This window comes from Furipterus horrens, unplaced genomic scaffold, assembly GCF_987537825.1.
Source record: "Furipterus horrens unplaced genomic scaffold, mFurHor1.1.pri manual_scaffold_11, whole genome shotgun sequence".
Classification (NCBI taxonomy): Eukaryota; Metazoa; Chordata; class Mammalia; order Chiroptera; family Furipteridae; genus Furipterus; species Furipterus horrens.
This window is the reverse complement of record NW_028327181.1, coordinates 79019844-79044609: the sequence shown is the minus strand read 5'-3', so window position 1 is coordinate 79044609 and position 24766 is coordinate 79019844. Positions and strand designations below refer to the sequence as shown.

Sequence of the window (24766 nt, the reverse complement as noted above, 5' to 3'; positions counted from 1 at the left end):
TACTTTCTTAAAGTTCTCACTGCCTCTTCCCCTCCCCCTAGACTCTTGCAAATCCTCCTCTCATACCGCTGCCTCCAGTTTCCCTCTCATCCATCTAGGACACCGCCAACAATGTTATCTTTCTAAAAATTAAGATCACATTCATCCTTTGCTTAGCAACTTTAATGGTCCACCCCCGGATTATGGGACCAAGTCCAAATTCCTTACAATGATATTAAATGTCCTTCCCCATATGGCCTCAACCTATTTTTCCAATCTTATCTCTTGACACTCATTCATATAGACATAATACCTCAGCCAAACCAAACTTTTCACAGTTCTTAAAATATGTCACGCAAGTTTGCACCTCCTTTATACATGCTTGTCCCTCTGCTAAAATTTTTTCCTCAACTCATTTTTAAGACACTATTCAGATGGCATCTCCCTCAATCCTCTAGAGACTGGTTTCTCTTTTTTGGTGCTTCATATATTTTGTATTAATCCTTATTATTAAATTACTTACCTTATCATGTAATTATTTATATCTTAGCCCCTGCCTTCTGCCCCCCAAGATATGGCTTCCTTGAAGGACCACATCTTACTCATTTTTTGCATCATCAGGACACCATAAAATTTGTGGTACATAATATATATTCAGTGAGTAACTATTGTACAAAAATAGGGAAACCAAAGCCAAGGTACTGCCCCTTCCCTCCAGAATGTGTGTGTTGGGGGGGCGGGGGGGGACCTAAAGACAAAAAAAAACCCTCATTACCTTCTTTCCTAATTCATCTAATCTAATAGTCAAGTTGTATTAACTGAAAGAATACAAAAAAAAAAAAAAAAAAATCCTTTACCCCAAATTTTTTATTTTCACAGTGCCTGAAATTCCACTTTGGTAAGAGGTACATTTTTTTAATGTAAATAGTTTCAGTGAATACCTCTCCACCCTTACCCACCTTTATCAGTAAGTCACACCTTAGACTGAATTAGACTAACCAGACGCTTATCTTCCTAACACCTGTTCCCACACAGAGTTTCAGAAGAGAAGGAGAAATAAGGGAAATGGAGCCCCTCAGGGAATGACAAACTAATCTGGAATGTGGCTTTAGGATACTAGGGAGAAACTCCAGAGCACAGGATAGCGAGGGGAGGGGAGAAAGCTGCAGAGAGGAAGAGGGCAGCAAAACAAAGATCCAAATTCTGCAATGGAAACTTGGGTAGGTACTGGTTCTTCTATTCCTCCCCAGAGATACGGGAACACCCCTCTCTCACACTCAGCAAGAGCAGCCCCACCTCTGCACACAGGCTTGGCTCTTCCGTGGAAAAGCTCCTTTTGCATTGTTACTTAACTCCTGCTTGTAACCTACTATAGCTCCCACCCACTGTCCCCATTATCCAGCCTTCCACCTAGTGAGGAGGTGAGGAAGAGAGTCATGAGCAGGCTTCTGTGGTCACAGGACTCAGGCTGCCGCCGAGGATTCGATCACACCTGAGACGTTCTGTTTCTTCCTACCTTACCTGCAGCAGTGAACAGGGTTTCTCAGAGGAAAACTGGAAGGAAGAAGCACAGAAGTTTCTATACAGTGATCACTACATGTACCCAGAGATGTTTTCTGTCCTGTGAAACCTGTACCAATACACCTTGAAGACACTGAAGCCAATGCCTGTTCATAACGGTGCCCCACTTGTATTGAATGCATGACTCTAACTATGGTTTCTGCAAACTAACCCTCCAGAGCACCCTGGTTGCTCTCTTCTAAGCCTCCTTCTGCCTTCCTTTGAGTCTAGAAGCCATTATTCTTCCAGTAAAGTCTTTTATTTAAAGCAACCAGTCTATTTCTGACTGCCTAGTTAGCTGCACTGTGAAGGCCACCTGGGTCTTCCTGGGACAGCTGCTCAACCCCACCCTTCACACACACCTCTACCGGCCCACACTGAGAGGTCCCTGCTGTACACCTAGCATTAAATGTCAAGAAAGAAACATGAATAACGTGTGGTCTCTACCCTCAAAGATCTTACACTTTAATAAACATTTATTAACCTTTATTTCACGGCATTGCAATTATTCATTTTTCTATTAACCTCTTGGAGGGTAGGAACTTTATACAAGCCTTACCATACAATATAGTCTGAGCAGAAAATGACTAGCACATTCAAATTAGGAAAAGTCAACGAGAGTTTAACAGAAGGACTATATACAAAGGTGGGGCATGGTATAGGGAAACCACCAGGGGTAGCTACTATTAACCCCATGCACAAGGAGACAAAGAAAGGTGACTAGGAAGGGTAAAGTCATATAGGGGGCCACAGTGAGGGGAGCTATGGCTTTTAACGGGCAACTGTGGCTTTCAATGAAAGGCCACAGCCACCTTGGAGAGGGGGCCAGGGGAATAAACACCCCAAAGTCATCCCCATCCCTCCAATTTCCTGATTGGATCCCCACTGGGCAAATGTAATGAAAGCCAGAGGGCAAGGTTACACTGCAGATAACAGAACAGAGAAAGGTAGAAAGTGGGTCTGGTGGGGCAAATGGCTGTGTAGGGTCAGCGCCAATACAGGTTTGTTGAGTTAGATCACTACTACATATATGTAGATGATTGATTTCTAGTTTCTCTTTTCTCATTTTATTAGTTGTCAAGTAGCTATATTAGTGTTTTCATTGACAGCTCTCCTGATTCTGCTACAGTGTTTTTATATACATAATTTAAAAAACAATTGTCCTGAATGTTACTATAATCAGTGCAGACACTAATAATCAGTGCCTACTCTTGAAACTCTGATGAAAGCTAAGACTTTGCTATCTTCCCATAACCAAAAAGCATCTTCCCAAAAGCATCATCCCGTAACCAAAAGGGTGCAAGATCAATTCCTGGACAGGGCACACGCCTGGGTTGCGGGTTCAATCCCCAATCTGGGAGCACGCGGAAGGCAACTGAATGATGTTTCTCTTCCTTCCCTTCTCTCTAAAAGTGTCCTCGGGTGAAGATAAAAAGTAATAATTTTTTTTAATCCTTGGACTCAGGTTCATGCTTTGATGAGTTGCTACTCTCTGAGTCTCGATATTTTGCTAATTAAAAAATAACAACTCCCCTTTCTCCACCTCCCAGCAGAACTTGCTCCTCAGGGTGACAGTAAAGATCAAATGAATCAGTTATATTAAAAGACTTTGTAAAATGTAAAATATCACCTTATATTATATTGGTCCTAAATATTTTTGTAATAGGTTTGCTAGATAAAATACATGATACCCAGTTAAACTGGAATTTCAGATAAACAATGAATAATATTTTAGTTACAAATATAGCCCAAATATTACACAGGACATACTAAAGAGTATTATTCATCTGAAGTCCAAATTTACTTGGGGATTCTAAATTTTTATTTACTAAATCTAATAACACTATTTTGCAATCTCCTAGAAATGTATTAAAACCTTGAAAATGATTCTAAAGTCTACATTTCCAGTTTTAGCTGTTTAAATCCTTTTAAATTATCATATTCCTGATGCAAAAACAAAGTAGCCTGTGACACTTTATTTTATTTTAGATCAGGAAATGAAAGGTGACAAGGATAAGGTACCTTATATTGAAGTTAATATAGAAATCGAGGTGGCCCGGGAGTGCGACTCGCTGCCCTGCTGAACCAGGTGAGGAGGGGAAATGAGGTTCTGGCAGAAACAAAGCCACAGAAAGGCCGAGGCCTAATTAAATGAAAAGATAAATCTATCACTACCAAAAACAAATCAGATATTAAACAGAGGTCATGAAAGCTGGTTGATGGTGCTTATATTTTTACTTCACTCTAATACGTCCAACCAAAGAACTGAATGGGCAAGTACTGGCTTCTGCAACAAGACAAGTACCAACCGGAGGAGGAGGATAGCTGAGCTGCAGCAAACTCTCCAGACACTGGAATTAAAGCTTCAGGCCCAACAACCTCTGGAAAGATGTTGCAACGTATTGTTTTGAAAATCCAAATGATTATCCACATGTGACAGTTACATGCTGGGTCATAAATTTTTCAACTTTGTCTTCATAGCGTAATTTCTGTACTGTAAAAATTAAAAGCGACTCTGCCTATGGTTAAACAATGTAGAGGAATAACTCCCGGGTGTAAAGATTCCATTAGCGAATGAGATTGAAAAGGGCCATAAAGTCGTCGTCGGCAGCCGTCCGTCTCGAGAGACGATGGTGTAGCTTCTTAAGTGTCTATCTGCACCGCCGAGAATGGCTGTGCAGTCCGACTCAGGAGTGACACGGCATCTGTCTCCTCCCGTGTTGGATCGACATCTTGCGATGACGCTGGAGTGTCCTCTCCAGTGGAGCTGAAGCTACAGAGCCTGGGCAGGGTGATATGGAGGGTCTGCTGTTGCCCATGCAGCAGACCCCCCCTCTCTTCGCAGCTGAAGGGTCCAAGGGAAAGACGGAGTCGATACAGCTTGGGTTCAGGTGCGCCGCAGGAGTTGCCGGTGTTGACTACAACGTCAAACCGCCTTAGGGACTCCGGCTCCGGATTTTCTGTCGGGGTTTACTCCCTTAGCCTTTCCCCAGAAGAGGTATGCCGCAAGGCAGCGGAGGTTTTTTGGAGTCAGAGTTTTCCTTCTCTGATGTACCCTGACTGGAAGATCGAACCAGCGACACTTAGCTCGCAGGCCGACGCTCAATCCACTGAGCTAAACCAGCCAGGGCATGGGCCATAAAGTAATGAATAGAAAACCTGGGTAAGTGACAAAATAATCAAATCTTATCTCTTTTATTACTCAGTTCTTAAATTGAATGTATATACTTACTAAAACCTAGACTATCAGGCCAAGTACCACTCGCCATAAAATAATTCACCATTGTGGTTGACCCATCCCTAACCTAGTCAAACTCATCGCAAACCTCCTGGCTGCTGTGGCTCAGTGGATTGAGCATCGGTCTGCGAGCCAACTGTCGCTGGTTCGATTCCCAGTCAGGGCACATGACTAGGTTGCATGTCAGGTCCCCATTTGGGGGCACGAGTGAGAGGCAACCACACAGTGATGTTTCTCTCCCTTTCTCCTTTCCCCTCTCTTTAAAAATAAAATAAACAAATAAATAATTTAAAAAAAGAAAAACCATATCCACACCACACAGTGTATGCAGACTATCTTTGAAAATAGCATTTTTAAACCAGCTAAACTTACCTTAAAAATTCCATTTAACTCACTTGTAGTAGGAAATGTAAGCTTATCCTAAAACAGACCTGCTTTAATAAAAAGGTTCCATCTCACTACTGGAATTTCTGCGACTGTCTTGGAAACCACAAAGCAAAGTTTAATCTGACACTGTCAGTGAAAGGTAATGGTTAAGAGTGTGGGAGCTGCAGAAAACAAGCCTGGTTTCAATACTGACTCAGCTGCTAATTTCTTCGCTGTATTACCCGGTGCACTATATATAACCACTTTAAGCTTCAGTTTCCTCCTTTGTAAAAATGGTCTAATAATAGTATCTACCTTATAGGGTTGTTCAGTGAGTTCATTACAAAATGCATATATAGCCCTTAACACAGTTTCTGGCACAGAGTTATTATTCTTAATATTCTACTCTTAGGGCAACTTCATGGCTGTGTGATGGATTGTTTCAACAATTATCCCAGTATAGGTTATGGGGGCCTCATCCTTGAGATAGTTGGTTTAAAGGCGGAAAAAAGCAATTCTACTAGATTGTATTTAGATTGTAGCATTTCTACTTAGATGTCAAGAAAAAGAAAACAGACAACATCTCACAGTTCTGTAAATATCCACTCATTTCTAGCTTTAGGACTGGAAATTTCTGACCTTAGCACCACATTTCAACCAAAATAACCAATATGAAAAATATTTTTAAGACACACCAAAAAGTCTGACAGGTTTTGAATTGTGGAAAATGGAAAATCCCAAGCACCAGAACCCATTAATGGCACAGTTCACTGTGGAATTAATTCAGATATACACCATATGTTCAAGATAGAGTACAAACCTGATAAAAAGCAGTTAATATCCATAATCCCCATTTGGAAAAGCCAGCATTATAAAAGGATTAGCACAGCAATTATGTATGGTGGCTAACTGACCTGATTAGTTGTTCTAATGACTGATCTGGAGCTGGACAATCCTGCCAAAGAGTTAGGGAATTCCAGAAACCCAAGCAGGAGGGACCCTCAAGAAGTTAGGACAGAGTAGCTTGGGTACAGGCAAGACCTACAAGTCTGACCTCTTCAAGAGTGGGAACTCTTTCCTCATCCTCTTTCTTTTCAAGTTAGTCTGTTTTTTGTTTGTTTGTTTGTTTGTTTTTGCAAATACAATGATAATAGGGAAGTTTTGTCCAGTCTGAGAAAGAAAATAAAATCCCTTATGTTCTTGTTAATTTTCTAAGTTATAAGTCTGGAAAATGCAATTCTGGGTCAAAATTTCTTATTATGTTGAAGCAAAAGCTCTGAAGACAAACAGATCTGTGTTCAAATCCTACATGAGCCCCTTTATTGAATAATTTTGGGCAAACTACTTTTTCTAGTTAAAATAAAGGCTGCTTCATACAGTTGCTGTCAGGATTTGATCAGACAAAAACTCAAATCAAGTGCTTAGCACAGGCCCTGGAACACAGAAATGTCTCGATAAGCTCTATGAGCTCTAATTATCTGAGAACTGACATTGCTAATGTTACTTGCATGCGGATTTACTGGGTTTAATCCAAGATATGGGCATTATTGTCAGCCTTGTGCAGGGGAAGCCAAAGAATGGTTATGATAAATTTTCTCCGTTGTTATTGTGTGTTACATTTAAATAATTATTTAATCTATTCCACACTATTCCCAATACCCCCCAAAAAAGGGATCCATACAAAGAGCTGTTCTCAGTTTGTTATAACACGGACATAACAAAGTATTTAAGTCTTTTAAAACTCTCTAAACAATAAGATTAATTAACTTCATAAGACATTTATTCTTTTAAATTTAAGCACATTACATATACTCACTGAAATCACTAGAGTGGTGGATTGCTGCTTTCATTATATTCTTTAACCTCTATGTGCAATTACCATTTGTAATCCAAAATCTCCTCTATTCTTTTTTGATCTGCCCAGACTCCCTAAGTAAAATTTAACAAGATCTAGTAATAAAGTTATTTTCTCTTATCACCAGCGTCTTTGAGATAATCAATTTTGATAGACAACCTCATTTAGACCGGAAGTAATTTTCTTGGATTTATGATTGGAGGAAAGAAATAGCCACTACAGTTTGGATTGAAGTCTGTAGAGCTTGGTTGGTTGGTTGATTTGGTACTATCAGTTTTACTACTTTTTACGAAAACCAAAAGTGATATTATGTTTCTATTTTGCATTCTAGATCCGTAAATTCTCTTCCTAATACTATTATTCATAGTGAGCAACTGTCTTTCACAAAATAAAGTTAACTCGAAAAAGAGGAAAAAACCTTTGACATGTGAATGAAACTTAAAAGCTAAGTCATTGTTACATTTAATTCTTAAATTACACCATACTAATGGGCTAGCCAACCAGAAAACCAATCAAAAGAGTCAATTCTCTTAATTTAAAAGCTGAAATTTTAGAAGTATATATTTTAGCAGTTTACTAGTATCAAAATAATTCTCATACACCCAAGATCAAAAAAGGGACCTCTAATAAAGAGGAAAAGGTGAAGACCAAAATGTTTATATATTTTAAGATATCTTAAGTATCCTATGCAGAATCTTAGATTCCTTATCATTCTTACATAACATTCTCACATCTAAAAAGTGCATGTTATAATTTTCTTAAAGCAAAATTAAATTAGTTGTCTTCAACTAGGTTTTATTTAAATTTTGAACTGGTACCATTGGCAAAACATATGAAAGAAGGGTTTAGCGAACAAAATAAAGACAAAGAGAAGAAAGTGGAAAAAGACACTGAGGTGGCAGAAAAACATTCAGAGAAAAGCATCTACAAGGTACAGCAACAGTACAAGTCACCTGCCCTGACCAGCATGGCTCAGTTGGTTGGGCATTGTCCCACAAAGCCAAAGGTCGCCCACCGTTAGAGCCCAGTCAGGGCACATGCGTAGGTTGGGGGTTTGGTCCCTGGTTGGGGCGCCTAAGAGAGGCAATTGATCCAATGTTTCTCTCCCTCTCTATCTCCCCCTCTTTCCCTCTCTCTAAAAATAAAAAAATAAATAATTTTAAGTACAAGGCACCTTCCCTTCTCTAAAGGAACTTAATTTATCTCGTTAGGAAGAATAACAATATGGCATATTAGAAAATACTAGGTTGTACACAGGAAATGAAAAGAACATGACCGCCATGACTAGACTCATGGTGAGACACCTAATGAAGGAGATGGTGTTTAGGCCAGAGTTCGGAGTTGAAGTAGAATGACCTGAATAAACAACAAAGTGGAAGGAGGGTGTTCCAAACCAGGAGCAACAAGCAAAGGCCTTAAAATAGGATAAAACATAGTGTCTCGGCCAAGATTTAAAAGAAAAGCTTGCTTATAATTAAAGGATTTTTAAAGAAAATGCTAACTTTTTTTCATCGGATAGCAGATTATTATACATATTTTAATATTCACTATTATTATTATCCATATTTTATAGGGTAGTAAAATGAGGTGCAGAAAGGCTGAGTGTCTTGCTCAAGGCCACATAATTACTTTACGAGGAGAGTCCAGCTCCTTCCACTCCACCACAGGGAACATGAGGTTGGACAGGTGGAAAAGGGCAAGGTTACTGAAAAGATTTAATACATCCACAATATAAATCCACAGTAGGTGCTTGAGTATGTTGATAAAGTGACGACAATACTTCTTCCAGGACGTTAATCCTGCATCAGTGCATGGAACAGATCTGAAGTGACACAGCAGGGAGCCGAGAAAGCCACTTCAGAAGCTGGTGATGTGGCCCATGAGAGGAGTGGTGGAAGCCTGGATTAGGACAGTTGCACAGGGATGAGACAAAAAGAAACAAATACATCAAATATAGCAAAAGAAACAGTGACAAACTTGGTGACTTGGTGGGAGTAGGAGACAAGGAAAAGACTATAGGTAAAAACGAAAGCAGACATCAGTCAGAGTAAAATGGATGGCATGGCTTCTCACACAGTTATCAACAGAGCACCATCTCCTGCCCTACTCTCCTCCCTGCCATTCTCCTCCGCACTGGCCAGTCTCCAGCTTCAGGCTTATCCTCTCATTCACTCCTATTTTGCTGGCCTACTTCAGCTTAGACAGTGGGTTAGTCTCTAAGAAACAGATCGCAGTGATAGTAGTAACAATTAGCAGAAGACATTTATTAAACATTTATTCTATATATGCCAGGCGCTGTTCTAAAGGCTGTATATTTACTAACACATTTAACCAAAGGGTAGGGGAAATTATTATTCCTATTTTAGAGATGAAACAAAGTCATAAAGTGGTGGGGCCTGGATTGTAACCCAGACATTCTGGCTCACAGCCCACCCACTTAACCCTATACTACACCAAAAAGCCTTCATGCAATTTCCATATTTTTGTGGCTTCCATCACAATGCATTCCCAGAAGTTTTAGAAAAATTGTGTAATATGGGAGTGCCTTCAGATTTTAGGCTCTTGAATTTTATCAGGTTGCCAGTGAGAAGATATGGGCCTTATCTTAGTTGTTCTAATTACTCAGCTGTCTAGAAGGGGGATACCAAATCCATCACACAGTTCAATGACTTTCCACTTGACTTTTACTCCATGGGTGGTAATCACAAAGGCACACCCAGCAATTTACACCAAGTCACACAAAATTCAAATAAAAAATGTCTAATTCTCAAACTTTATTTGAAAAACAATAGAAAATGCTTAATATTCAGCTTATCTACCTTGTCATCTTAAGGCATAGCCTGCATTACCAGATTCATCTTTCTGCAACTACCTAAATTATTCATCATACTTCAGTTACTCAATCAAAGAAAGAAAATTGCAATAGAATTTTCAACTACAAACTTTAAAAGAGAATTTTACTTGAAGCAAAATAAGGAAGGAATTGGAGTGATCCAAATCCTAACAGTAAGGCAAGCAAAGCTGGTAACAAGGTTAACTCAATGACATGCTTCAAGAGCCCCAGGAGCCCCAGCCAAATTAACCGCATGGGAATAGCACCTATTCCCATCCTAACCTTGACCCAGAATCCAGAAGCAATTAAAGAAGAAATTGATAAGACTGGAGCACATGAATACATCATGAATTGCCCCACCACAACTCTACTAAACCTGCCCTCTGAAAGGATGCCAATGGTTCCTACTTGACAAACCCAGCAGCCTTCCTTCAATCTCTTCTCTTTGACCAATCTCTCTGGAGACCTCCCCACCATATCTGGGTTCTCTCCTCCACTGGCTTCCATAATCCTTCTGTCCCCTTTCCCCAGTCCTAGGTGCTCTACTCAGTATTATTCTCTACCTCTTCTTCCTAGCTCCTAACAAGGCTGTCCTCAGGCTTGGATCTCCTGCTCATTTCTTTTTAAATTCTTTCCCTTAGGGATCCTATCTATCCTGATGTCTGCTGCTCTAATCTCTCTCCTGAACTATAATCCTGACTCTAAGTGCTGAAAGACATTTTAATTTTTACATGAACATCCTGGTATTAGTACTTCAAATTCACATCTTAAACCAAATTCATCTTCTCCTCCAAACTTGACTTCACTATTCTCTCAACTGTGCGTGCACGCACGCACAAGCACACACACACGACTGTTGGATCTCCTCTCTGTACACCCTCAACACCTTGTCCACATCTCGAAAAGCCCAGCTTACCCTATTGTAATCTCTGCTTCATTGGTATGTTTGTTTGCCTCTCCAAGTACAACAGATTAAAAAAACCCTTGAGGGGCAAGAATTGTATCTTAGTCGCCTATGTATTCCCAAGGACTTTTGAAGTTGCTCAATATAATCTCTTAAAAAGAAATTAATCAACATGGACCATCTGTTCCAGCCAAACTGGTCCATCTAGAGTGTCCACATGATTGGCATTTTCACTGGTCCCACTTTCAAGACTCTGTTGCTGCACATATGAGAAACCCTACCCATCCTTCACAAGACTCATCTTAAATTTCACCTACTTCAGGAAACTTTGTCAGATGACCCATTCCAAGACTCCTCACTCATCAGTCTGACAGTGGTAGTTCAGTGTCAAAAAACAGTATCACCTTTGAAGCTACATAGGCCTGATTCAAAACTAGGCTCCAGCATAAACTAGCTTTGTTACTATGGGCAAGCTCCTAAAATTTTTAAAGCTATAAAATGAGGTAAATAATACCTATTGTAGAGGAGTTTTGGAGAGGGGTAAAGGACAGTACACCATCTAAAACATAGCAGATGTTCAGGAAATGTTAACTCCTTCCCCACCCCACCTCCTACCCACTTCATTTATCGTTGTCATGGCACTTAAGTTGATAATGTATGTCATCTCTCCTCAATTAGATACCAACAACTTGTAACTTCCTAAAGGGCAGGAGCTGAATCTCATTTGTTCGTCTATCTTTTAAGCACCTATAATGTGTCTAACACAGAAACAAAATAAAAATTGAGAACAATAAAATTACAGTTACAATGGATTATGGCATTCAAGTGTAAATTGTGCCAAGATTAGAACTGACAATCATAAATATTCATCCAATTTAGCTGAAATACTAATGGCACGTCTAATTTCACTCATGCCAAGGCTGATTTCAACAAATGACAGTGCAAATAAAGACAAATTAATTTGTTAAGTGTACAAATAATCTTTGATAATAACATTAAAGGTGGTTTAAATTAAATGTTACAATCAGTTATTAGAAGACTATACATGTTTCATTCCCATGTACTTTTATGCAATAGTTTCCCTTCACATATTCTTTGATTTCATACAATTGTAACACATTTCTTCATACCACTTGTTAACAAACTGAAACTAGATTGAGATTTTTACATTTTCCCACCAGGGAAAAAATTAAAGGCTAATACTAAAGAAAAACTGCTAAGTTCAAGATTCAAAACTTGTGATAATTACAAGTAAAAGCTTTCAAAAACTCTTAATTAAAATGTTTTCTTTTTCACATTTCTTTCATTAATATCAAGCCTTCAAGATCCTCTCTGAACTTACTGGAATATTTTTTTCTCTCTCTGTTTCATCACGGCTTTCCTTTACTATGTATTATCTTCATCAAGGATCAATTCCCATGGTTGGGTTTCGCTTTTTCTTTTAACTACTGTCCCACTTGCATGTGCTAACAGGCTGGAGGAGCGGCAATTTGTTGGGTAGTAACCACCTCTCTAACAATCAACTCTTCGTTATACTGTTAACCACATTCCCTTTCCCTGCAGAACCTCTTTCTGTAGTTTTCATAAACTGGAATGTGCAACTATAAATTTAGTTTGAAAAAGCAATTAGGAATACAAGAGTATGTGCCAGATACATCCTTTCAAAATGTTCATGCTTCTAAGCTCGTTTTGTTTTGTTTTGTTTTCCCATGTTTATGGTAAGAAATAGAGGCATTCAGTTCTATCAGACCAATCCACTAGAGCACAGAATACACAAATACACACACGTACACACACGCGCGCGCGCTCACACAGGTATAGTAGGAAAGAGCCAAAATCCAGGCACCAAAAGACCAAGCTTCTAATCTCAGTTCAACCACCTATTATATATCTTAAGGCAAAATCATAACCTCTCTCAGCTTCAGCTTCCTCTTCTATGAACTGGAGATAATAACCACCATCCCTATCTCAGCAGCTTATTTCAGAGATTATTAAAAACAGCATCACAAATAGCACTGTATAACTGTAAAATGTGTGTGTGTGGATGAATATATGTGTGTCATTGGCTATGGATAAATATAAAAATAATTTATATCATGTATTAAAGTCCCCATTAAATACTTCACTAAACAAATTGTTATACCAAATTCTACACACAGTATACCCATAGAAAAAATCTTTTTGAGAAACAGATTCTAGCATATGTTCACAGTCTAGTTCATAATAATTTCTGGAGCAAGTATCATTCTCTAATCTAGATTAATATTCTTGCAAGCAAATTTTTACTCACAATCATAACATATCTAAATTCTCCCTTTCAATCAATCAAAATTAGGATACGAAAGTACTAAAGGATAGCTCTTCGTATCCTGTGCTAAGAATGTCTACATTATGGTCTTAAAGGTCAAAAAAGGATAATTTTATGATTTTAGTTTTTTAATGTTAAAAAGAGCAGCACCATTAAATTAGAAGATTCCTAAATTATTACTCACTTCCAATTTCCTAGGTAAAATATCGATATACTTTCATTCTCCAAATAAAAGCTTCCCTACACACACACACACACACGCACACATTTCCTAAACCGTGCTTTTATGGTTTTAGCTTTATATATGGGGCAACTTTTGAACACTAATTTAATTGTTTAGCATATATGTTTTCTTTTCTTTTTAGTTGCTTACAGTTTTCTACAAGAGCTCTTAAATTATAGCATGATTCTGGCAGACTTTATGCTACTTGTTCCAATTAATTAAAACTCTTTAAAACATGAATTTTAAAATCTTATATTACCATAATTTTGCAGCTAAAATTCCTTTTTCAAACTTTGCAAACATTCTGTACAACCTAAATTAGTGCTGAGCTCAGACTGGATTTTAACAGTTGCTCAATGTTCTTCAAAAGGTTAAAAAGCATATGTTTATCTGAACTACACCCATTTTCAATTTCAACACAGCACACCTCTCGTTTGTTCTCAAGGCGAATTTTAAACCATACATATTGGGATTGGTTATTACTGAAGATCCTTTATGCAATCATGAGCCAAAGATGCTCAATTGGCAAAAAGAAAACTATGCAAGTAAGCAAACTCTACCACATGTGGGACACACCTTCTCAGTATATAAAGGCTTGTCACTGTCCTGGTAGCAGCAGGCACTCCCTGGGCTAAAGAGCATCACCATGTCTGTTCGATACAGCTCAAGCAAACAATACTCTTCCTCCCGCAGCGGAGGAGGAGGGGGTGGAGGAGGATCCCTCAAAATTTCGAGCAGCAAAGGCTCCCTTGGCGGAGGATATAGCTCAGGGGGCGGTTTCAGTGGTGGCTCTTTTAGCCGTGGGAGCTCTGGTGGAGGCTTTGCGTGCTCATCAGGAGGCTATGGAGGAGGAGGAGGGCTAGGAGGAGGTTTTGGCGGAGGTAGCTTTGGTGGAAGCTATGGAAGCAGCAGCTTTGGTGGGGGCTATGGAGGAGGCGGTTTTGGAGGGGGCAGCTTTGGAGGGGGCAGCTTCGGTGGGGGCTTCGGTGGAGGTGGCTTTGGTGGTGGATTTGGAGGAGATGGTGGCCTTCTCTCTGGAAATGAAAAAATAACCATGCAAAATCTAAATGACCGCCTGGCTTCCTACTTGGACAAAGTTCGGGCTCTTGAAGAATCAAACTATGAGCTAGAAGGCAAAATCAAGGAGTGGTATGAAAAGAATAGCAATGTAGGCCGAGAGCCTCGTGACTACAGCAAATACTACCAAACCATTGAAGATCTTAAAAATCAGGTAAGGGGCATTTTAAAATCCAACTTGAAGCCTATTTTTCAACCATGTGATTCAAATAGATCAATTTTAAATTCACCATGATGGAACTGTTCACTGTGTTTGCCTGTGTTACTTTCTTGACTCCAAAAACAATCCAGTCTCATCAAAGGTAAATATTTGTGAGGGTGTGGTCGAGTCAATCTTCATGCCACATGTGTGTTGTGTGTCTTATAGGATAATGGATTACTGAAATTTTTTTGGTTTTAGTGTATAATGAGTTCATAGTTAAAATATTCTAGATCATTTACAAATATAAAAACTGAAAGAATTGTTAAATGAGCCAGAACAAATTATTCAGATTGATAATAATAATAAAAAAAAAACTCATTACCAACAATGCAAGAAACATTAACTCTCCAGTATGGAAATGAGATATTGCTTGCCTCTAGGGATTTGCAAATTGTGTACCGGCTTGGCAGTGTACTCATAACAAATTAAACTAAATAAGGTATGAGTCAGTCAAAAGTTGGCTGACCTACATGAAAATCACACAGTATAAGAGAGGGGCATGCATGCAGCTATATAATTCCAGTTACTTTTCAGAAAGGGATGATATAGAAAGAACAAATGACCCAATTTAAGTGTAAGGGTAAGCCTGCAATATTTCATATTTAAAGTTTAAAAAAATTACCCAAAATTGTGTAACAGAACAACATAGAAATGCAGTTCATCTATACCAACAGGAAAGCCATATCTGTACCTGATTTCTTTACCTCTTCCTGCAGATCCTTAATCTAACAACGGATAATGCCAATGTCCTGCTTCAGATCGACAATGCCAGGCTGGCAGCTGATGACTTCAGGCTGAAGTAAGCTAAGTGAATGGGTACAATACTGTCACAACAAATGTCTTAGTTGTTTTAATCAATGGCTTTGGATGTCCACAATAGCATCTACACTTTCCTGAGTTCATTTAAACAGTATAAGAGCTGTCACAGATCTTTTCTATTTCAGTATTACCTTGTTAGGCAATATTAAAAGGAGAAAATGCATTTTAAAGTAACTGCTAAGCTTCTTTGCATTAAACAACTCATATCTCTTTGTGAATTCATATATGATAAATGTTGCCATGATATAAAGTCAACTTACATTTGCTTTTTAAATAATCTCTGCCTTTATAATGGTGCACCTCCCTTATATGTTACAGCCAGTAACTGTACCCCGCTTGTTTCAGGTATGAGAATGAGGTAGCCCTCCGCCAGAGTGTGGACGCCGACATCAACGGCCTGCGCAGGGTGCTGGACGAGCTGACCCTGACCAAGGCTGACCTGGAGATGCAGATTGAGAGCCTGACTGAAGAGCTGGCCTACCTTAAGAAGAATCACGAAGAGGTGATGCAAAATGTTAACAAGTACTTTCCATAGCCAAAAGAGTGCTCATTTTGGTCACAAAGCAGTCATTAATCTTTTCTGTTCCTCAAACAGGAAATGAAAGACCTTCAAAATGTGTCCACTGGTGATGTGAATGTGGAAATGAATGCTGCCCCAGGTGTTGATCTGACTCAACTTCTGAATAACATGAGAAGCCAGTATGAACAACTTGCTGAACAAAACCGCAAAGATGCTGAAGCCTGGTTCAATGAAAAGGTAATCCACCTTCCTTCATGGGCAAGCCAGTGGAGGTTTGGTTATCATTTCAGATTTTTCTCATCTTTTCCTTTTTTTTAATCCTCTAGAGCAAGGAACTGACTACAGAAATCGATAGTAACATTGAACAAATATCCAGCCAAAAAAATGAGATTACTGAATTGAGACGCACTGTTCAAGGTCTGGAGATCGAACTACAGTCCCAGCTAGCCCTGGTATGTTAATAACTCTCTCACACAAAGTTTCATGCTCAGGAAGAATAGAATTGAGGTGAGAAAGTAGAAATAAAAATTGGAGCTCTTTGTCAATGGAAGAAAAGCATTACTGGCATTGACCTAAAAGTGTTGAAATCTAAAAGTTGTCACTAAATGTAAAACACAAATTCTATTTATTTTCTTTATGCTTTTATATGATGTCTTAAATTGTTAAATAAGATTCCCGGTACTCAGTTGAACTAGGGGGTCATTAAGCCACAATTTATTCTTTCCTCTTTTCAGAAACAATCCCTGGAAGCCTCCTTGGCAGAAACAGAAGGTCGCTACTGTATGCAGCTCTCCCAGGTTCAGTCCCAGCTCACTTCTCTGGAGGAACAACTGCAACAGATTCGAGCCGAAACTGAGTGCCAGAATGCCGAGTACCAACAACTCCTGGATATTAAGATTCGACTGGAAAACGAAATTCAAACCTACCGCAGCCTGCTAGAAGGAGAGGGAAGGTAAATTATACAATTTTTTTAAAACTGTCCTAATTGTGCTCTGGCTGGTGTGACTCAGTGGATTGAGCGCCAGCCTGCAAACCAAAGGGTTGACGGTTCGATTCCCTGTCAGGGCACATGCCTGGGTTGCGGGCCAGGTCCCCAGCTGGGGACGCACAAGAGGCAATCGCACCGTGATGTTTCTCTCCCTCTCTTTCTCCCTCCCTTCCCCTCTAAAAATAAATAAGTACAATATTTTAAGAAATATATCCTAATTGCTTTTAGTCAATATTCCAAATCGCTAGGCTCTCCCATAACCGAAGGAAGTGCCAGACTGTAAGAATGGGAGCGAAGGGAGGAGGCAAGAGTACAGAAAAAGGTGTATGCAACCAGCCTCAAGGTCTCACGAACTTGATTATTAGGGTTAAATAAAACTGTTATATAAAACGTGTACATAACATTGTTTTTAAAGAATGAGTTTTAAAATACATACTTGGCAGGGCTTTTTTCCCCCACAAAACGTTTTATTTTCTAAAGAAACAATAAGCTGGAAAGCGACCCACCGTCTCCTAGTGTTGGTGTTAACTGAATGTGACGTTTACTCCCTAAAGTTCCGGCGGCGGCTCCTACCGCGGCGGGCGCGGCGGCGGCAGTTCCGGCGGCGGCAGTTCCGGCGGCGGCTATGGTGGCAGCTCTGGGGGCGGTGGCGGCGGCGGCGGCGGCGGCTACGGCGGCGGAAGTGCAAACTACGGGGGCGGTTCCGGCGGCGGCGGCGGCGGCGGCGGCGGCTACGGCGGCGGAAGCTCCGGCGGAGGCCACAAGTCCTCTTCCGGGTCCACTGGCGAGTCCTCATCTAAGGGACCAAGGTCAGCAGAAACTAGCCGGGGTAATAAGAATTAGTTTTAACTTTCTAAAAAATTAAGATTTTTGGGTTCCCACGTGCATTTTTTAAATGAGTTGTACTTCAACACCGATGTTGAAGGGAAAACGGTGTGGTTTGAAATGCTATATCTTAAACATGGGTGGAATTTTTTTTAAAGCAACTTTAAAAAGTTAAATTTTATTTTTAAATTTGGTGTATTTTTCTTTTAGAAATTTTGCTTGTTAATTAGGAGGGACCCCGCCACAAATTGCTTAGTCTAAAATCTTTGTTTTGTTTTTTGTGATTCACATACAGATACTAGTAAAACCAGAGTGATCAAGACAATTATTGAAGAAGTGGCACCTGATGGTAGAGTCCTTTCATCAATGATTGAATCAGAAACCAAGAAACACTACTATTAAGCTACATCAGGAGGAAAGTGACTCCCTTCACACAGGCCATTTTGTACAGATGCATGAAAAACAAAATCTCCAAGAAAACCCTAAAGTCTTAATGGTCTGTAGAAGTAGGTTCCCTCTTTGAAAATAAGGTGTCTAAAAGGTGTTTCGTGGTTTCTGTAGTTCTTCTTTTCACTTCGCCAGAAAGTATTCTATAATGGGAAAAAATTTTGTTCTATTCTCATTTACTAATGAATCAATAAACTTTCTTTCTGATGCAAACTATCTTATTTGGTCAGAATTGTCTTTATTTAAATTAGATTTTTTAAATCTTAAACATTAATAAACTAGCATTTGAAGACTGATTTATACAGAAATTCTGAAGAGAGAATTATGGTCATTATGATTTCTCTGAGTAAATTTTTTAATCTTGTGGGTATATTGGACTAATATCAGTAACCTCACTGAGTAAAAAGTCCTTGAGTCGCCAATCTTATTCTTTCTTGAAGATACACAATATGTAGAAAGCTCTGTCTTCAAAATATTTCAAGCCTAGAAATTCTGAAATAACTGAGACCCCAAAAATAAAGTTAATTGGAATTTTTACATTTTCTGATTACTTGACTTCTCACACTTACCTGCCTGTGTTTTCTTCCCATTACTATATTACTTCTGCCCAATTGCTATACAGCTTACGAGATATTTTCCAGTGTTTTCTATCACAGTGAAATTATATCAAACAATATATACCTATCAGATGAACAGAAGAAGCACTGTCAAGCCATGGTGATGCCAGTTTAACCAAAAGGACACCTCTAGGTTTTAGCCTTTGCCAACCATACCCAATGATCAGAACTAAAAATCTGGTACTTGTAGGTTCAACCCCATGACCACAACCTTCAGCCAATAAAAACCCAAGTGATAGTACTTTATAATCTGCTACTATATCGGGTAGGTAAAGCCTGGAGTTATTCTGTGCCCCTAAGACTACCTTATGTTCCCTGATGTGTGTCTACCAAGTAGCATCCCTTGACATCCTTCCTGATTTGAGCTCCAGTTTTCCCAAGGACCTGAGCCTTGGTCTCCAAGTCATTTGCTTGGGACTCCTGCTAGGTAAAACATATCCTCTGTACCCCAAATTGATGACTTCAGCCCTGTTTCAAATTGAATAGATTTCCCTTTTGTCAAGTTTTCACAACCTGCCTGGCACCAAATATTACCATATTTCAGAGATTCTCCACTTCAGATTAAGATTTTTTGGGTTCCCGTGTGCATTTTGTTTAATAAATTGTACTAAACACCAATGTTGAAGGGAAAATGGCATGGTCTAAAATGCTATATCTTAAACATGGTTGGGATTTTTTTTAAGCAACTTTAAAAAGTCAAATTTTATTATATGTACCAGCCAATCTTTGCGGGGGCGGGCCAGTCTTCTAAGATTCACTACTGTAGTCCCAACATGCCACATTGTAAAGCCCTGAAATACATTACTGGTCTTTGAACACATACTGTTTGTACGCTGATGGCTGTTCAAAAACACTGTCTTTTAAAATATTTATTATCTAAGAAAGTTAGCCAAGTCCCTAGGACCTAGCATATTGTTCATAATCTGAGATGGCCATTCTCCTTATTCTGAAGAGATAAGTGTTAGTAAGCCTTGTCTCTTCTATCCATTCATAAATCAGAATCTCAGCTGGTCAGAGTTCTTTAACTGATAGGGTGGTAAGCCATACTTTCATTCCTGAAAGGTCTGAACATGGTGGTCCTGTTGTCTTACCTTTTCAATCTTCCAATATCTCCTTAAACAATTACAGTAAGTTCTCTCTGATAAAGAACTACTTTCTTGATGGACATTAACTAAACTTATTGTGGTAACTGTATTGCAATATAGTTATGTCAATTATGCTGTACACATTAAATTAACATAGTGCTGTATGTGTATTATATCTCAATAAAACTGATAAAAACTACTTAAAACTATTTTTACTAGATTCTGAAACTACAGTTTAATAAAGACTGTCTAAACAATTTGACTTAACAAGAACATTGGTATTATAGTAAAAAAAAACACTGTTAACTTTACAGGTCAGTATTTCTATTACATAGATTTATCACGTAGTTATTAATCAAAAAAATCCTGTACATACCCTTACAGATTCTAAACTTGTTACAGAGGCCTGCTATTTAAGCAGAACCCTGTCCAATGGGACTAGCAGAGCCAATTGGTACTCATGTGGAATCCTGCTAAACACTAAAAACTTGTTTCTCCAATGATTTTACCTTATGCTGTTAGCCTTAAAACTTTGTACCCTGACTTGATGTTCATGATTACTTGATATTTTGTTTGGGCATGGAAAAGAAACTTTGTTATAGTCAGCTTAATAGGGGAAATAGCTTAAGTGAGGTTAACTAAATAAGGTCCATCCAGTGTTTACCATCTAGGTTGCATCTTGAGAGTGGGAATTAGGGAAAGAGCTCATTTTATGCTTATAAGCATGCATTTCACCATCATGATTCCTGGACTTCATATTCTGGCACTGGCATTTACAAATCATAGAACTTTTAGACAAGTTACTTAAAACTCTTTTCAGTCTCAGTTTTCTATACAATAGGGATAATAACTACCTCAAATGAGATTCTTGTGGGGATAAAATGAGTTAATACCTATTAAGTCCTTAGAAAAATGCCCGCCATCAAGTAGGTACTGAAGGAACGTATTATATTCATCTTCAAAGAAATGTGCTTATTGGTTGAATAACCTAGTGTTCCCGAAGATGAATATGAGCATCACAATATGCTGTTAGAGTAGGAAAACATTAATGTGGTCTGCCAAGGGGTAGAGAACAAGGTCAGGTTGCTCTCCTAGGACTGCAAAACTTAATTCCAGACAGTAGGAATAATGGCAAGAGTGTGTCACATAAGATTATGACTAATCCAGTCCTGTGAACTTGAGGTCCAAAAATATACAGCGAGAGGTTTGTGAAAATAAGTGAGAAGGACGAGATGAATGCCTCAAAGTTTTAGGATAATTGGCCATCCCTAAAAGCGGCAGTTGTAGTCATTCTGACCTTGGTGCAACCTATCCGAGCTGTGTCACTGTGTGGCAAAGAGAAACAAGTTATCCCAAAAGAAATAAATTCAGTCTCAAAAACAGGTAAAAGGATATTTCTTTTATGTTATTTTTATTGAATTTATTGGGGTGCCATTGGTTAATAAAATTAGAAAGATTACAGGTATCCAATTCTACAACACATCATCTCTATATTGTATTGTGTGTTACACCCCAAGTCAAGTCTCCCTCATCACCATTTATCCACCCCCCTCCACCCTGTTACCCTTGTCTACCTCCCTCCATCCCCTTCTTCCCTCTGGCAATCACCACACTGTTGTCTGTGTCTATGAGTCCTTCTTCTTTTTTTCTTTGCTTAATCCCTTCACCCTTCTCACCCAGCCTTCACCACCCCTCCCCTCTGACAACTGTCAGTCTGTTCTCTGGGATTTTTTTGTTGTTGTTGAAGGGTACTCTTTGTACCAGGTTGTCCCACAGAAAGCCATGCCAAAGGAGGAAGGACTCTGAGTTGTCACATTGATCCTCAGTGTCTATAGATACAAACACACCACCATCACATATCAATACTCAGATATCTTTCCAGTCTAGTACCAGTTAGAAAAGGAAGGAATTATTGTTAATTGGTATAAACATTGGATGTGACCTCAAGGAAAGAAGAATTTGGGTAGTGCTGTGAAAATAGCTTTGCTCTTCAGAACTTTTAACGAGGAAAAAAATTACATGGTTAAGCTTTTAATAAACTTTTCCTGTTCTGAATAAGTTACATCAGGAGAAATGCCTGAAAAGCATGGACAAACGGGTTCAATAGTTAGCTGAACTATGACCAAGCTAATGACCCCTTTGGAAGAAGAATTCATTAAAAGTTTAGATCTATAAAGCCTCTTTAAGGTTTTATGAAGTAAGAAATTTGAAGGTAAGACTAGAAAAAAAATCGCACCAAAATGCATCTCAATAGATTGAACAAAAGTTGTTGTAAAAATAAAAGCAAATGGGCTATTGCCAATAGCATGTGAAAAGATGCTCAGTATCATTAGGGAAAAGTCAAAGCTACAATGAGATACCACCTCACACCCATTAGTATAATTACTATAAAAAAATAAGAAATAGCAAGTGTTGGCAAGGATATGGAGAAATTGGAATTCTTGTGCCCTGTTGGTGGGGATGTAAAATGGTACAACGGCTATAGAAAACAGTACGATGGTTTCTTAAAAATATTAAAAATAGAATTACCATATGATTCAACGATAGCACTTCTGGGTCAAAGAGAATTGAAATCAGGGCCACCTTTACAGCAGCAGCATCTACAATAAGAGCTTGGGAAGCAACTGTTTTCTTTCCCTTTGTAGTCCCTGCTACTAGTACAGTGCCTGGCGCATAGTTGGTACTCACTGAAGTTTCATTTATGTTGTTACAAGTTTTATTTTTAAAAATAAATTGTAATAAGAAGCATAAGTTTCCTCATCTTAAATCAAAGGAAAGAAACCTCTCTTCCTAATTCCCGGATTCATTGTAAGGTTCAAATTAGATCATGCACAAGAAATCACTTAGGAAGCCATCAAGCACCGTATAAATCTAAGGAAATCTTGTCTTTATACTCATTGTGCTCTGGCACTTTGGAAAAATCGATATTGAGGTCGCTTCTGACCGGGTGCTTAATAATTTCTAGTTCAGGCCAAACAAAGCAGAGGTTCAGAACCTGAGCCACATCTATTTAAAGGTGAGCACTGCCCCCTGGTGGAAATAGGAGGACAGGGGCAAGTGTAGTTAATGTAGGATTGCCGGCTGTGACATTGACTGAGGAGAAACCACTTACCTAAACTTATGCTTCTTTCCTTTTTTGTCACAATGTTCTTTTGGAAATATTTCCTTCACAGATGCAGGATATAGACATGTCACAACCATACTTGTCTAATTATTATTATTTACAGTTAATCAGGCACTGAAGAGATTTATAATTCCTTTTATAATATTCCAATTATTTAATATTTTGATTCAATAAGTCAATAACAATTAGAAGAATGATTTTATAATTTATGCAATATGTTAACACTATTGGTTACAACATTTCAAGTAGGTATTTGTATTGGTATGGCTCATTTAGAGTGTATCTAAACTATGCTCATGGTGCCGGAATCTCAAGGCCATCTTGAACATTATGCCAGGTCTTCACCTGGCATGTGCCTGGTGACTCCGAACAACTTGTTTTATGTTTTTTGGTCTCCGTTGCCTCACCTTCCAAATAAAGGGGTGGAATTAGGCAATATCTAAGGCTCTTTGCAGCAATAAAAAGATCTTACAACTTTGCCCAGAAGCAGCATTTAAAGGCCACACTGATGGAGGTGACAAGTACCAGCTGATCAGGCTTCAGACTGCTTGTGCCAACACAGTTCCAGGAGACACCCAGACTGTTCTGGTGACAAAAAAACTTTATACCTGACTTCACCACAGAACCTGAAACCAGTCAAGTCCAACCAAGTCCCTCCTACCCCTCCACCTGCGTCACCTCCACACCTCTGCTTCAAGAGGAGGTTTCTCAGGTCACTTCTCTTTGCTCACCTCACCTTCCTTCTCAGCATGACCTTCCCAGACCCCACTACATGCACACACCCAGTTTGTAACACAATCACACCAATAATAGTAATGTCTGCCCTCCAGTGACAGTTTTCATTTGCTAGACACTGCTAAGCGTGATCTCCTTTAGTGTCTCAACAAGCTTACCTAGTGGAAACTCTTATCCGCATTTTCACAACCTTTTCTGCAAGCCTCTCTGGGTTCAATTTAAAAGGTATTTTTTAATGTCATTAACCAGTTAATGTGCTTTTCTCCTGAACTGACCTAGCAACTTTTCTATGGGAAACCGATCATCCATCCCCTGTCTCCAGTCATCTTCCTTTCTCCCCACCCCTATGTCTCCTCCTACATCCCTTCCCTCTCTTATCTCCTCTCCCTTTTCTTCATCCTTCATTGTGTAATAAGTAGAAAAAGAACAAAGTGCCTCTCAAACTTAAAGTAGAAAATTACTAAGCACCCCTCCCGAGCTAGCTGTCACCTGCTCCCAGAGTTCTATGCCCCAGATGGAACTCGAGTTAGGCAACCATGAAACAAACATGGCCTGCCGTCTCGCCAGATCTGAGCCAACACCTGTGCTAAAACAGAGTATCCATCACTGGCCATGTACCTGACCATGAGCTCCCTACACTCAGAGGCAACTGAAGTATAGCCGCCAGCACCCCACTAGGACCCGGTTTCTCCCCCGCTTGAGCATTTCCCAGGAGCGAGGGCCATAAATCTCCTGGACTTTCTGTTCCCACAGCAGCCATCCCTAACCAGAGGGCATTGTTGTTTCACCTACATCCTGGACTCTGGAGCTGACCACCATGGTGACTCAGTGGAACCTGTCAGTTTTAGACACCTCGTGCTTAGAATGTAACTCTGGAATACCCAGCCAACAGGGAGATAGGGGAGAGCACCCTGTGTAAGGGCTTAAACACCCCTGTCTGTCTTGACAATGGTGTGCCTGCCGCTGGCAGCACACCCATTTCTGCAGACTCGTGAATAAATGCCTCACTTCACTGCTGAAGTCCTGCGTTCTGGTGCCTTATTGTGAGCGTTCCTCACAAT

At 39.4% G+C, this 24766-nt stretch overlaps 1 protein-coding gene and 1 long non-coding RNA gene across 3 annotated transcripts in view; one reads left to right on the top strand and one right to left on the bottom strand.

Annotated features, from left to right (window-relative positions):
• LOC149998430 (uncharacterized) overlaps positions 1–17698 on the bottom strand; it is a 294581-nt gene extending 276883 nt beyond the window's left edge. Inside the window, exon 1 of the long non-coding RNA XR_016514378.1 lies at positions 17379–17698. This is a non-coding gene — a long non-coding RNA (uncharacterized LOC149998430). The remainder of the gene's footprint in view (positions 1–17378) is intronic.
• Positions 13863–18360, top strand: KRT10 (keratin 10). Of its 2 annotated transcripts, none has more exons than XM_090292946.1 (8): positions 13863–14497; positions 15262–15344; positions 15710–15866; positions 15960–16121; positions 16211–16336; positions 16619–16836; positions 17427–17701; positions 17993–18360. In XM_090292946.1, the coding sequence occupies exons 1-8, from the start codon at positions 13913–13915 to the stop codon at positions 18097–18099; spliced, it is 1713 nt and encodes a 570-aa protein (XP_090149072.1). In that variant the 5' UTR covers positions 13863–13912; the 3' UTR covers positions 18100–18360. The 2 variants fall into 2 exon arrangements, with proteins under 2 accessions (XP_090149072.1, XP_090149073.1); XM_090292947.1 differs by having other exon boundaries at positions 17427–17681; positions 17993–18149.
• Positions 18361–24766: the final 6406 nt, after the last annotated feature.